The following is a 15,131-nucleotide window of genomic DNA, read 5'->3' as shown; positions in this document are numbered from 1 at the left end:
AATATAAAAAATAATTAAAATTTCCCGTCGGTTGATACCTTTTACTTGAATGCTATTTGTGCATTGAAATACTAATATCTAATTATCATGAAATGTTGTTTTCGATAATAAATTAACTAGTCCATAATAATACACCGACATTTCAACAATCCAACTAGCCAATTGGCAATGTTATTAATTAATAATTATTGCAGAAAATAATAAAAGCACTGCGAAAACAATAAAAGCTCCACTTTTATATATACAATATATAAAATAAAATTCTACTTATTTTCCTCCCGACAAAAGAAATAATTTAGCTAATCTCGCCGGAATTTCCTGACTGGTTCCGCCGGAGGCGTTGCGGCGGCTCTGGTTGCGATCACTGGTTTTTATCCGGCGAGAGAGCGAAAATGGTGAATGCAATGGTGCAAAGAGCTACAAGCGACATGCTGATCGGTCCAGATTGGGCGAGGAATATCGAGATCTGCGATATATGCAACTCGGATCCCGCGTAATTAATTATCTCTCAAGCTGCAAGTTTATTTTTAATCTTTCTTTGTTTGATGATTGCTTGCATTTCCTCTTTTTTTACACTATGCTTTTTAGTTTGCATTTGATTTGATTTTTTTTATTTATGTAATTAACTGGTTAATGATAATTGTGATTGGAAATTGGAATGATCAATGATAGTTTGGAATGTCGGTGAGCTGAAGAAGTGCTTTGATGTTGTGATCATGACGATCTAGTTGATAATTTTAGGATGTCACTGACTTGAGCTGCAGTTTGAACATATTGTTAACTGTTTATTAGCATTGTAACATGTAGCCGTTGGCATGTGTTTGAATTGATTTCCACAATATCATGTTATCTAGCAGTTTATTTTGTATTAGATTGATGAGGATATATGATTAAGTGACAATATTTCCTTTTAATGATAAGTTTATACTCAATTCGTTCGTGAAAAATAGTCTTATTTTCGTGGGAGGAGTAAAATTTACGATGCCTTTAGTGGTTGGTGTATCACAAAGTGTGCGAGGAAAACTGAGGTATGAGGTAATTTGTTGGAAGGAGGAACCTATGGGATCATTTATATCTCCATGTTAATCGAAGTAATTAGCTTCTTTCATTCATACTGAATGTTGGAAATTCGTATCTGCATTATGGTTGTTTATCTCGAGAAAGCATAGGACATACCTCCTGTGAACTAATGGTCTCTCTTGTTTGTATCAGACAAGCAAAAGATGTTGTGAAAGGTATAAAGAATCGCATACGTAGCAGACGGCCCAAAGTCCAGCTCCTTGCCCTGACTGTAAGTGTGATATTTCGTGCATAAACATTTTGCTGGTCCTGTAGTAACAATAAACTTGATTCGAACAACTCACATTTCTCGATTTCTATTCAGTGTTCCTTTAATGAAATTTAGCAGTTCCCACTCTATAACGTGAAGCGTTGGAAGAATGTCCACAACTAAAGACCTTCATAGGAAATGTAACCGATTTTCTGCACCTTATGACATGTTAAATCAGGGTTTTGTTTTGTGTTCTAGCTATTGGAGACCATTGTGAAGAACTGTGGTGATATTGTCCACGTGCTTGTTGCTGAGAGGGAGTTGCCGCGTGAGATGGTGAAAATTGCAAAGAAGAAGGTAGTCTAATTGCAATTGTGGCACCAATTAGATCTTGTTTCCAAATATTTGCCTGAATTTCTAACAACGAAGTTTATCGCTGCAGCCGGATATTCGTGTGAAAGAGAAGATATTAATATTGATAAATACTTGGCAAGATGCCTTTGGAGGACCAAGGGCAAGATATACCCAATACTTTGCAGCTTATCAGGAGTTGTTGGTTAGCATATACATTATTTGCTAGTTTGCATTTTTTCATGTTCAACATATCTATGTCGCTTATTTATGCTTCCTGTGGCATTTTTGTCAGCGCGCTGGAGCAGCTTTCCCCAGAATTTCCGAGGCTTCAAAACCTTTTTCAGCACCAACATTTTACCCACAAAATCTCAGTAATTCTGAGTCTAGACCGCCTCCAGCTGATTCATCCGTTGAATCTGATTTTCCAACATTGAGGTGCATTTCTCTTAAGTTCTCACTATGTTATGAATTCTACATATTAACTACGGAGATGGGTCATTTCAATACTTTTCTTAAAGTCGGAACATGAAACTATATCAGTCCGCAAATACACGAATATCAGTTGACATCGCAATACGCACCAGTTTTTTGACTCAATATCAGTTCGTTGATTTTCCTGACTCAATATCAGGACCTGATATGTTTTGTGACACATCAGAGAACTCGTATGATTTTCAGTTCTCAAAGTTATCATTTTTAAAAGTTCTCACCGGAACCAACCCCTTTTAACTAATCATTAAATACCCAGTAGCTTTATTTGATTTCTTTAGAATTGAAACCGGATACATTCAAAGGTGATAAATTTTGATTAACAATGCTTTACTAAGAATGAAATGATCCTTGTATAAATAGAGTTGATGATAGATCTTTCTGTGTTAGCCCGACAGTAATGGAAAATGCACGTGGTGTTATGGATGTCCTTGCCGAGATGCTGAATGCTATAGGTCCTGATAACAAAGAGGTATTACGATGACAGAATGTTGAAGTTTCTATCCATTAAAGGCATAGCCTAAGTTAAAATTGGCTGTATATACTTTTCGGGATTAGCCGCTACCCAGACTATTTTATAACTGTGTTTTCTTGGTGGCAGGAAGTAAAGCAAGATATCATTATTGATCTGGTGAAAAAGTGCAGTGCGTATAAGATTAGAGTGGTACATCTTGTTAATTCAACGACGTAAAAGCTCGCCACCATCCTGCATTTCTTGTCTATTTCTCTACTCTTCATTTTATCTGTTAAGTGGCCCTTTCCATTTTTATGTGATGTAGGGATGAATCACTGTTATGTCAAGGACTGGCTCTGAATGATGAGTTGCAACGTATTTTGGCTAGACACGAATCAATTTCTTCCGGCTCTATCCCTGTTCTTCAACCCGAGAGCAAAAAATCCGAACCTGCTCGAGCCTTGGTCAACATTGATGCTCCCCTCATTGACACTGGCGATACACAATCAGAAAATGGGTAATTCCTGTTCATGAAATATACTGATATCAATATTTCTCAACTTGTTTGTGTTTGAATTGGTTGTATAATATCACTCTCAGATCGGCCTATGAAACTAGTTTAGAGGGACAGTTGCTGCTCACGGCCGCTGCTCCTCCGTCAGCTAATGGACAACTGACAACCACAGCAAAAGTTGATCTTTTGAGCGGAGATGATTTCAACTCGCCGGCAGCATACTCTCTGGCACTTGTTCCTTTGTCGGATCCTCAGCCGACGAGCCCAGCTGCGTCCCAGCAGAATATTCTCGCTCTGGTTGATATGTATCCACCGAGTAACCTTCAATCCTCAAATTCCAATGGGCAAGCCTATTCTTCATTACCTCATATTCAGCAACAAAGTAATGGTCAATCTCCACTGACGTCTCTACTCCCTAACGGAATTGCTTCGAGCCTGATAGCACCGCAACATGACCAGTCGACTTACTCGCAAGAACCTGCCTTCCTGTGGAATGTTCAGACGAACCAGCAACAACTGCCAGACTCACCAACTTATGGTACATCTATTTTTTTTTTAACTTCCGTCTTTTGGAAGATCCCATCGTGTGAATCTAACGGGCCATGATCTAAACTTATTGATCGATGCAATCTTGTTTATCGGTAGGTTCTGAAAGTAGCAGTGCTTTTCCTCCTCCCCCATGGGAAGCCCAGCTGGACAACAGCATGTCAGCCATTAGCCAACCTCAAGAATCGCAAGTAGCAGCCAACGGCTTCCAGCCATCGCCAAGTGGGGCCTACATTCCACAACCCGAAACAAAGTCAAACATCCCAGAGGTGGTAGGACCCTATATGTATCCAAGCCACTTGAGCAACCAGATGATGGGGGCTATGCAACAACCCATGGGCGCGTATCATCAACCAATGCAAGCCGACCAGATGGGGTATGCGTATCCCCAGCATATGCACGACAACCAAATGGCCGGCTATGGCTATGCCTACTGTCTTGAGCAGAATATGTCCGGCTTATCAATGAGGGACGGCGTTGCATCTTCTTCTTCTTACTCTGCATCGGCACTATCCCACGTGCCATCTGGAAAGCTGAAGAAACCGGAGGACAAGCTCTTCGGTGACCTGGTTGACATCACCAAATTCAAACCAGCCAAAGCAAGAGCAGGTTGAATTGGGAGTTGCTTCTTGTGCATTGGCACCTCCTAATTCCATATGCATTTTTTGTAATTTGTTTGTTTGGACTGTATCATTGCATTCACACCTTCTCTCTCATACACACAAAATAACCCTTCTCTCACACATAAAATAAAGGGGAAGGGGCCATTCTTTTTGGGCAAGGCTATATATTTTTAAGTGTCCACTACTTTTATTACATCCCAAATTCTTAGATCAATTGATTTTTTTTATCAAAAGTATAATTTATAATAATGTAACCGTTCTATAAAATAATAAAATAAATACTATTGTTTAAGATAGTACTCCCTCCGTCCGGCATTAGGAGTTTTGGTCATTTTTGCGCACTCGTTTCGTAAAAATAATAATAAATAGTTACAGTGAAGAATTTGTAAAGTAAGAGAGAATAATGTTGATAAGAGTCTTCTTTACATTATTGTCTCTCTTATTTTACAATTTCTCAACATTAACTATTTACTATCATTTTCACAAAATGAGTGCGCAAAATTGACCGGGACTCCTAATGGCGGACGGAGGGAGTATTTATCAGTATACTGAAACATGCTTTTTATCAAAAAAAACTACTAAGTACTACATAATTTACTACAACAGTTTCGGCAACATATACCTAATAGGGAAATGTTTGGGATTATCTGCAATTCATCTCAATAACTATTTTTATTGAGTTTAAAGTGAAAAGAACTCAGTAAAAAAAATACTATTGTGTAATAGTATTTCATAGTTTATCTTCTTTTTTTGTCTTGAGTTTAATGCCATTTTTTTGCCTTTTAGTTGCAAATCTTTGGTCGACAATTTTAATATTTTACGTGCTAGGTTTGCATATTTGTGTAAAATAAATACTAAGAGCATCCACTAAAGCCGCGGCGGGCTACTGTGGCGGACGATTTTTGGGGGCGGAAGGGCTTTCGCCCCGAAAGCGCCGAGGACGAGCCGGAGGAGAGAGAAATACGGCGGCGGCGGCGGCTATCTATTGCACGGCGAAACCGCCGCGGCGGTCGTCGGTTTCCTTTTTTTTTTTTCAATTTCGAATTTATAATTGTTTTTTTTGCCTATTTTTATAAATATCCCACCGATTTTCACTCCACACCCATTTTCACTCCGCATCCAATTTCACTCTACAGAATTACAAAATGCACGGGAGAGACGAAGATTCACCCGGCACTGAAGAATCGGGATTCGGATCCTATCCTTCTTCCCAGCCATCTCAGCTGTGGGTATCGAGTCCCACTCCTCGGGGATCGAGTCCCAGTCCCCCTCCATTCCAATCGTGGTCACCGACATCCCCGCCGTGGCAACAAACCCAATATTGGGGTCAGTCCTCGCATCAGAGGAATTTGGGTCGATCGGCATTCGGGGATTATCGACCCACTATGGACTCGACCAACCATCCGCGTCCGAATACCCCTTCTCACTCTTTCCAGCGCACCCAGTCTCCTTTGTCTGATTTCAATAGATTCACATTGGAGCAGATGATGAGGCTGATGAGTCCGGGCCTACCGGACACCCCGCCGACGAGACATTCCGGCGACGGCGGTGGGGGGAGAGGCGGCGGCGACCCGGGCGGCGACGAGGATGGCAACGGCAGCTGCGGTAGCGAGTCGGCAGTAGTGAGTCGGTCCGTGCACTACACCAAAGAGGAGTCGATTGCTGTGGCGAGGGCATGGGATTCCGTCACATCAGACACCGTAGTTGGCACCGATCAGACCGAGATGGGCTTTTGGAAGCGCGTTTTGTTGACCTACAATGACTTCAAGCCGCCAGGCGCCAAACCGCGTGACGTGGAACAGATCCAAAAAAAGTTTGGGAGGATTCTGACACCCACCAAGAAGTTCGCGGGCATCTACGGCAACAACCTTATCAACGCTGAGAGTGGCCGCAACTTGGCCGACGTGAAGGTTCTGTCTGTGTCCCAATACAACGTGCAATGGAAGCCTAAGTTCACCCAGTGGGAGGAGTTTCTCGTTCTCGAGAACTGCCGAAATTCAAGGCCATCTGTGCGGAGGAGACTGAAGCTCAAGGGGCGAAGCGCAATAGACGCAACAGAGCCGGGAACTACAGCAGCAGCAGCGGCTCACAATCAATCGACCTCAACGACGTCCAAACGGAGGATCCCTCTGATACACACACTATGCGCTCACGCCCTCTGGGGCAAAAGGCCAGTATCCGCAGCGCCAGAATGCCTGCAAGTTCCTCCCGCTACTCGGCGTCCGCGTCTGGATCGCGTAGCGCGCAGCCGCCTTCTGGAGCTCAGTCCGTGGGCCCTGGTCCCCGTGTGGTCTTGAACAGGAACCTGAATGTGCAGTTGATGAAACAACTGCAAGAGAACTGCCGTTTCTACGAGTCCGCCACCGACCCGGTCACCAAGGCGATATACTATGAGCTCATGTGTAGGATCAGAGAGGACCTGGGGTGGTCTGGTTCAGCGGCGCCGGGTGCGCTGGGGGCAGGGGCGACGCCGGGGGCGGCGGGAACAAGGGCGGCGGCGGGAGTGGGCGACGAAGAAGAGGCAGAGGATTCCGACTCCGCCACCGAGTAGATGGTGGCGGTGTTTTTATTTGTTTTTATATGTTTTTTTTTTAAAATGTTCGTTGTATAATTTTCCGATATCCATTAATACAACGAATATTTGGTCTCATCGCTTTTTTTAATTTTATTATTATCTCGTTTTCTAATTATTTTTAGTCCGATAATTTTAGTTCTAATTGAATTAAAATATACAAAGAATAAAAATAAAGTGAAATGTGGCTAACAAAAGTGTCCACTATTGCTGCGGAAACTTTTTTTTGTGGCCGTGGACAAATAAAAAGTGGCTATGGACAAAAAACGTAAAAGTGTCCCCTATTGTGGATGCTCTAATTAATGATAACACATTACACGAGTAAATTTTTGTTTATAAGTGAGAGGGAAAATGGGGAGGCGTGGGAAGAGAGCTATGATGCACTCTAGAGGTGAGGATCCATCCTCGAAGAAGCCCAAGATCACTTCTGACGCTGAAGAGGAATCAAGAATAAAACGGCTTGAAACTTATTGGAAGGATGAGAGGGGTTTTCGCTTATTTACAACGGACTGGCCAGTGCAAACATTCCCCAGTTCTAGGTTTATAAGATCATCTTATAAGATTGGACAATCTTCTTTAGTTTTATGGTACGCAGAATTCATGCAAGCTCGAGGGACTTGGCTGTCGAAGGAGACTAATCTTGTCAACAAATGTATACTACTACTATTAGTACTTACGAACGTATGCAGTCGAAATTTCGTTAGAATTCTTGTAGAATTATCTTAATTCGATGTGTGATATCAAGAGAGTTATATATAAAATTAAAATTCTAAGATTTTTTTTTAGATTTTTAATGATTGCCGTTGATTACCAAATTTACACTTCCTACATAATATAAATCATACTATCTATTTATGGTTATCTAGGAAGTTAATCATCCTAATATAATGATTCTAGAAAAACCTCACGTAAAAATGAGTTTTGATATATACTATTATTTATTTAGTAAACATAGAAAAGGAAAGAAAATTGAAAAATATGGAGTATGTTTAAAGTTAGCATTTCTTCAACAGCTCTCTCTCTTGGTTGAAGGTAATCTCCTCCGTCTATTAACCGTGCCTAAGTACATTTATATTTATTTCCATACGGTTGAATATCTGATTTGAGAAAGGCTTGTTATTTAAATTAGATTTTTATTTTTTTGATATAAGTATTTGGGATCTATGTTTTTTTAACTTTAAATGTTGTATACTTGGGGGGATTGTTTGTGTTTCTGTGATGAAGAACCAATTTTCTATGATAATCAACTTTGGTTGTTGAAAGAATACGAACAAGCTGAGAAATGTTGGTGCAAGGTACATTGCACCGTCAAGCGAGGAGAATATTTAAGGGTCCAGATTTACTCAAACGTCTCCGGCCTATCAATGTTTACCGAAATGGTGACATGTTGCTGTTGTTGGACGAGAAGCTCTTTCAATATTATTCTAAAAAGAGGAGAACTTTTAGAGAAACTGGTTTGTTTGGTAAAATGGATAGTGATTGTTACGACATCAACTCTATTCTTCTCACTCCGAGTTTTCTTTCGCTTAAGAGAAATTTAGGTATGAAGAATGTAATCTCGTTTTAGTTTATACATTTATACATTTTTTTTACTTAAGTTTTCTTTCAGAAATTTAGGTAGGAAAAGTCTCAATCTCATTTCAGTTTATAAATTTATTTTCTCTCTTATACAGGGCTTGTAAATTAGTACTACTTATGTTAATTACTTTTATTCATTTAGTTATTATTATTTTTGCTAGTCTACATAAATTAATTACCAAAAATGGCAATAAATTGCTGCAAATTATAGTATTATAAAACTCCTTGAGTTATTGGTGGAGGAACTATCTTATTCAATAAACATATTGATTTTTTCGATTAATTGCATACAAAATGTTCTGACTTTAATGATGGTTACATGTAACAGTAGTCAATAATATAATTATTTTAAGTAAAATAAAACAAAAGGCCCAAATCTGCTCAGCGTATTTTTCTTAGAATTGGGCTGCCTATTTTCGAGCCCACCATTTAATTAAAATGTTGACTGTGAAGCGTAGTGAGTATTTATGTCCTGGATATATTTTATATTTTTAATTAAAACAAGTATTTAATTAAATTGACATAAATAAATTAAAATATAAAATAAATGACAAAACATAAAAAAGGTAAATATGAATAATTTAGAGATGTGACAATCAGATAATGGATTGAGAAAATCACAAACAGAGAAATATAGGAACGATTTTATTGACCGGAAGTAAAATAATAATACTACTATCATTGAGAATGCTTTTAAAAAATAGAAATGGACCCGTTCCCTAGTAATGAAGGCGTTTCTTTTCAGCACCAAAACTAAGAAAAATTGTATTAGGTGAATTAAATAAAAAGAGAATAAAGTGGAAAATGAAAAATGGAGAAAGATAAAAAGAGAAAATAGTAAGAGAGAGTAAAATATAACATGGAAAAATGCATTGACTTTTAATAAAGGGAAATGACGATTATATGGTGTTAGAATTCAACACCAATTTCTCTTGTCGGAAACTTCGTCGTGATTGTTAATTCCTCATCCAGCAACTGATTTACTTCTCCATTTCTTGAAAATTCCGTGACTTTATTGATTCCTTCCCCCAATTTGCTGCTAATCTCAAGGATTAGGTAATAATGCTTCTGGAATCTCTCTTTCTATTCTGAAAATTTTCTTAATTCTGAAATTGTTGGATTGCATATAATTCAATTTCTGATTCACATGTGATAATCTCGACTTGGTGCAGTTCTTATTCAGTCATCGAGGCGGCATTCATTCCAATTATTAGGGCTTATAATGCAGGTTAATTTCGCTCTCTTGAGCTTCAATCTATTTCATTTTAATTGTGTTTTGGTGAATTTGATCAATTTTTGGGATTTAGGCGTCTAGGGCTAGGCTTTTCAAGGAGTACAAAGAAGTGCAGAGAGAGAAAGCGGCCGATCCTGATATTCAATTGGTTTGTGATGATTCCAACATATTTAAATGGACTGCTCTTGTAAAGGTGGTTTGGATTTTCTCGTTTTGAGCTCGTGTGTGAATTTGTTTGGGGGAAAAACATTGGGGATTTGATTGTTTGGATTAATTTGGTCGATTTTGTTGATGTGCATAGGGGCCATCGGAAACTCCTTACGAAGGAGGAGTTTTCCAGCTTGCGTTTACTGTGCCGGAGCATTATCCTCTGCAGCCGCCTCAAGTTCGATTTCTGACCAAGATTTTCCATCCAAATGTGCATTTCAAGGTGGTTAATGCTGTCTTGCATTGAGATGTGTTTTCTTGCTGTTGTGTCGTGTGATTGTAGAATGGCAGGAGAGCATAAATGTGTGATGATTTCTGTAGATACAAAGTTATTTGTTGATTGAGTTATGTTAGTATTAGTCTTGGATTCTTGTAAGATAGCCTGATTTCGTTAGATAGATTGAAAGATCTGTTTCTTGCTATTGTGTCGTGTGACTGCTGTAAGACGAGAAGAGCAAAATGTGTGATGATTTATGTAGTTACTAAGTCTTTTCGTGATTGAGTAATGTTAGCATTAGTCTTGGATTGTTGTAGGATGTTCTGATTTCGTTAGATAGTTCGAGAGATCTATTTCTTGCTATTGTGTCGTGCGATTGCTGTATGACGAGAAGAGCAAAATGTGTGATGATTTCTGTAGTTTTTACAGTCTTTTGTTAACAGAGTAATGTTAGTATTAGAGTTTGTTGTGGAAGTGAAACTGCTGAAATGGAGCACTTGACAGAGCTCCTAATCAAGTTTTTGTTTGTTTGTGTACTGGTTTTTGTGAAGTTGTACGTAGTTGGCGTAACTTGTATATTTTGAATGGAAGTGCCGAATTAGAGGTTGCATTTGGGGTTAAGTGTGAAACAAATCCCTCGTTTTCAGTATGATGGTACTATATGTCTTGGCTATAACTTATATAGTCGATAGCCAGTTTTATTTTTCCATACCTTTGCTGGTTGATTTGTTGTTACTTCCTATTGGCATCATGTGGCTTGTAGTATGACTGGGAGAGTGCTGAGTGAAGTGTCGGAGTCTGAAAACTGGTAGTGCACATGGCCTCCCGAGTCCCGACATGAAAGACGACTAGGACATCCCTATAGATGCTAGAAAGACAAAGGAACGACTTTACACACAGTTCCTATTCCGTTGATTTGTAGTTTTCCTCATCTATGCACTGCTGGATTCTTTGTGCCTGTTGATTCCATAGTTTGTGATGCTTGGGTTTTATAATCTGAAGACGTCTTAGTTTCTTCCCGTACTTATAATATTGTTTTCTCCGTTTTATTTTATGCAGACGGGTGAGATTTGCCTTGATATCTTGAAGAATGCTTGGAGCCCCGCCTGGACATTGCAGTCCGTCTGTAGGGCTATAATAGCGTTGATGGGTCATCCAGAGCCTGACAGCCCGCTTAACTGCGATTCAGGTATCGAACTTTGTGATACCCGTCTGCGTTACATATCTGCTCAATTCAGTTTTATAGTGGATACGCCATATATCCGGATGTGCACAAGTTTTTGCAGTCACTTTATTCTTTGTGTAGTCGCGTTATTCATTTCATTATGATTGTTTTTACATTCTCCGATTCCATAGTTATTGTGGTTGATGTGTTTTGTCATTTTGTCGAAGGTAATCTTCTCCGGTCAGGCGATATCCAAGGCTACCAGTCGATGGCTAGGATGTATACAAGACTTGCTGCCATGCCCAAGAAGCAGTGAACAGTCTTCCTTCCTATTTGTTTCTTTGAAATAAACTCATTTATTCTTCATATACAAATGTTGTAGCCTGTTGTACTTCCATGCATCTAGGTTGTACGTTAACATCCTGCTTTACAAAATAGTGACACCGCTACTGTTTTTTATGAATAAAATTATGCTTTGTGTAAATGATTTCAATTCTATCTAGAGGAGGTGGCGAAACGGGTTACCCGCGGGTATCCGCACCCGATAAGTCGGGTACCCGTACCCGATTTTAGCTAAATTGGTTGTCCCAATATCCGCCCCGTGATATACCGGGATTACCCGATACCCGTGTCGGGTATCTCGTACCTGGCATTGCGGGTACCCGTATCCGACCTGAAATTCGAATAAATATTTTGAAAACCATAATAATCGTCAATGTTCCCTAATTTACTTAATTAATATTGATGGTAAACTTTGAATAGATTAAGAATAAAAGTGAGGGGACTCTATAGCTAGTTCCGATGAGTTTTCAATTGTATGTTCGTCGGAATATAAAAATGTTTCAAAAGAACTCTTAGAAACATTTCATTTTCTTCACTCATTTAGGAAAAATAATAATATAAATACTCTTCTCTATATTATTATCTCTCTTACTTTATTTTTTCTCCATTCTAACTATTTATTTTTAATTTTTCAAAATGAAGGTGTATATGGCTATTATTATTTAACTATTTATTTTTTTCTCTAATTTAACTATTTGAAACGCCTCTATTAATATGGAATAGAGGGAGTATTAAAAATGATATATGGCTCTGATACTAATAACAATGGGTATTAACGGGACTAACGGGTATACCCGTACGGGTAGTGGGTATACCTGCTACCCGCAAAACTCTAAAATACACTACCCGATCCCGCCCCATTTCCCGTTATCGTCGGATATCGGGTACCCGATACCCGGCGGATAGCGGATCAAAATGGGAATTACCCGCTACCCATTTTACCCATTTTGCCGCCCCTAATTCTATCACTAGTGAAGTGTGGGTTGAATTTGGAATTCTTTTCGCCTAATACCAAATTCTCAATCGAAATATCTGAAATTTCAGATAATATAAATTCGAACCAATTATAAATATTCGAAAATTCAAATCCAAAATTCTGTAACTTTTTATGCCAACTGTACTGAAAATTTATTAAATCCTAAAGTTGAGAAATTGCAAATAGTTTTTTAGTATATTTGTTACTACATATATTAAGTTAAAAATATTTAAATAAATATTATTGTTGATATTTTAATTGAAATGATATTTTATGCATATTAGATATATTTCTGATGTTTGATTTTTTTTTAAAAAAAAACAATCCAAATTAAATTGAAAATCTGTATTTTGAAAAATAAATTCGATTCAATCCGAAAATTCGATATTTCAATTTATATGATTTGGTCATTCGACTATGAATATTCTACTCACCTCTAGTGACATGATACATTTTCTTTCACATCATCTTACTCTTGTTTATATCGCTACAAATTGAAAGGTCGTGCATGCTACACTAAAATTTATTTGTTAAACATCTCCAGATTATGCATTGGTGGAATTATATAAAAGAATAAATAGGATTTCTTCTGTGCATATATACATTTTACATACACGCACATTCAATTTGAAGAGTTAAAATTTAAAATTTATAGCAATATGCCAGAAATTTCGACAAGCTTTCAAAAGATACTATTTTTGATGTAGCAAACTCCTAAATTTTATAACTTGTCTCAACAAAAAATAATTTTGGGACCACTGGACTTTTATGCAACAATAATACAGCATTGCACTGGCTGTTGGTACACAAAACTTTCTATTTCAATCATGACCCTAGCTCATTTAATGATGGGTTTTTAATTCATATCAGAAAAAAATAATCAAATTATAAATGATGATATATAAATTTACAGTCTATATATGTGTGTGTGTTGCGTTGTGTTTTTTCTGTCCAAATTCATTAGAATGGTTCTTACAGTCCATGTATAATCATAATAAAATAAAGGATTATTTAATCTTTTTATGGTGTCATGTTAACAATGCTTTTTTTGTTATACAATAATACGTATTTATGTTGTGGATATGCATAATTGTGTTGTGGATTATGCATAATACAAGTTTTTAATATATGGCCAATTAATAAAAAATTAAACATCTTGACCACGTGCATGTTAATTAATGGTTTCAGAAGAATGTAGAGAAATGAAGATAATTAAATACAAACCTCTCCAAGGAAAAAAAAATCTGAATTCTTTATCTTCATATATAAATTTGGATCCAACTTTCACGTTGGGTGTGAAAATATTTGTTAAGATTTATGCATGGATTTATCTTCAGCTAACCACAAAATATTCGTGGCTAATATAAAATTAATATTAGGTGACCTCAGATATAGTAACTGCAGATGTAAAAAAAATGGAGTATATGACTATATAACAAGATTTCAACACACACACACACATATATATATGCTCTTAATTATAAGTTCTAGATCTAATTAAGCTTAATCGATCATATAGTACTATAAATTGAAGTTATTTTGTCGAGTTTTGAAAAAAAAAATACTACTGTGTTTGATTTAGTGAAATTGTTAACAAATCGACGAAATTATGTTTTTTAGTTAAATTGTTACCAAATCGAACTTGGTTATCGATTTATATTGTCTTGGAAATGAATATAACCGTACACATATATTTTATCAGCGCAATTTTATCAATGTATATCGATATGGGGTCATGATCACTTTAAAATGTCGCCTATTTCAAGTCGACAATTTTATATAAAATTCACTAAGGTAATAATTGCAAAAGACTTTGTGGGACTTGAGTTATAAATCTAAAAATTTTTGTACTATGAGATTCTTATTTTTGAAAATAAATTTGTAGTTATTTCCATTAAAAGATACTAGTACTATATATACTTCATTGCCTTTTAGTTTATTTTCACAATGTTTAGTTTTGTTGCATAGTTATGAAAGTATGAAATTATATTCAATTGATTGTCATCTTTTGTATGTTTCATTACAAAAAATAATATGTGTATAAGATTTAAGTTTTTTTTTTTTTTTTTTAAATATAGTAGTATTAAAATAAGTATAGAAACTAGCTATGCTATGTAAAATTTGTTTGATGTATAGTATAGCTCTGTGATGGTACCTTTTTTTTTTGTGCTAGTTAGAAATATTTTCAGCATTTCGATACCAAAAATTTCTGAGAAAAACAAGGAGTAATATTTTTTACTATTTTATGTTTTTGAATTATACTAATTGAGTCATTGACATGGTGCATCGCATGTGAGGACGTAAAAAAACCTAGTTTTATAAACGTGTGAAGTTAAACTAAAGACCAACTGTAACTTACTTTGTATTTTAATTATGTAAATTACTGCTGAAAGATCTAGACCTATTTTAGTTTCCTTTATTTTTTCTTTAGTTGGTAGTACTAGTATATAGCACTATGTCCAAATTCTCAATAATATCTCAATGTTGTAAATGGCTTTCACTCAAATACTGTAAAATTGTTTTTCTATAGACATAATTAATTTAATGCTAATTGGCAAATCATCACAACAATATTGATAATCTTAATTGG

At 36.9% G+C, this 15,131-nt stretch overlaps 2 protein-coding genes across 2 annotated transcripts; both read left to right on the top strand.

Annotated features, from left to right (window-relative positions):
* Positions 1-253: 253 nt before the first annotated feature.
* Positions 254-4,443, top strand: LOC125186685 (TOM1-like protein 9). The gene is made up of 10 exons (XM_048083099.2): positions 254-493; positions 1,213-1,291; positions 1,529-1,627; positions 1,713-1,826; positions 1,917-2,059; positions 2,504-2,585; positions 2,715-2,800; positions 2,893-3,084; positions 3,168-3,619; positions 3,727-4,443. The coding sequence occupies exons 1-10, from the start codon at positions 393-395 to the stop codon at positions 4,239-4,241; spliced, it is 1,863 nt and encodes a 620-aa protein (XP_047939056.1). The 5' UTR covers positions 254-392; the 3' UTR covers positions 4,242-4,443.
* A 4,853-nt stretch (positions 4,444-9,296) lies between these two features.
* LOC125187504 (ubiquitin-conjugating enzyme E2 PEX4-like) lies at positions 9,297-11,707 on the top strand. Its single transcript, XM_048084103.2, has 6 exons — positions 9,297-9,456; positions 9,573-9,628; positions 9,708-9,827; positions 9,936-10,064; positions 11,118-11,247; positions 11,451-11,707. The coding sequence occupies exons 2-6, from the start codon at positions 9,623-9,625 to the stop codon at positions 11,537-11,539; spliced, it is 474 nt and encodes a 157-aa protein (XP_047940060.1). The 5' UTR covers positions 9,297-9,456; positions 9,573-9,622; the 3' UTR covers positions 11,540-11,707.
* The last annotated feature ends 3,424 nt before the right edge of the window (positions 11,708-15,131 follow it).

Source organism: Salvia hispanica, chromosome 5, assembly GCF_029641045.1.
Source record: "Salvia hispanica isolate PSC_SH4W2 chromosome 5, Shi_PSC_v1, whole genome shotgun sequence".
In the NCBI taxonomy this organism is placed as follows: domain Eukaryota; kingdom Viridiplantae; phylum Streptophyta; class Magnoliopsida; order Lamiales; family Lamiaceae; genus Salvia; species Salvia hispanica.
Note: the sequence above shows the minus strand (reverse complement) of the source record. Positions and strands in the feature narration are given on the sequence as shown.

Excerpts from the sequence above, each read along its gene's own strand:
- LOC125186685 (XM_048083099.2), top strand. The coding sequence starts at position 393 with ATGGTGAATGCAATGGTGCAAAGAGCTACAAGCGACATGCTGATCGGT. Across the intron at positions 1,827-1,916 it reads CAGCTTATCAGGAGTTGTTG|CGCGCTGGAGCAGCTTTCCC; the intron begins GTTAGCATATAC and ends CATTTTTGTCAG. Across the intron at positions 2,060-2,503 it reads TCTGATTTTCCAACATTGAG|CCCGACAGTAATGGAAAATG; the intron begins GTGCATTTCTCT and ends TTTCTGTGTTAG.
- LOC125187504 (XM_048084103.2), top strand. Across the intron at positions 9,828-9,935 it reads AATGGACTGCTCTTGTAAAG|GGGCCATCGGAAACTCCTTA; the intron begins GTGGTTTGGATT and ends TGATGTGCATAG. Across the intron at positions 11,248-11,450 it reads CCCGCTTAACTGCGATTCAG|GTAATCTTCTCCGGTCAGGC; the intron begins GTATCGAACTTT and ends ATTTTGTCGAAG.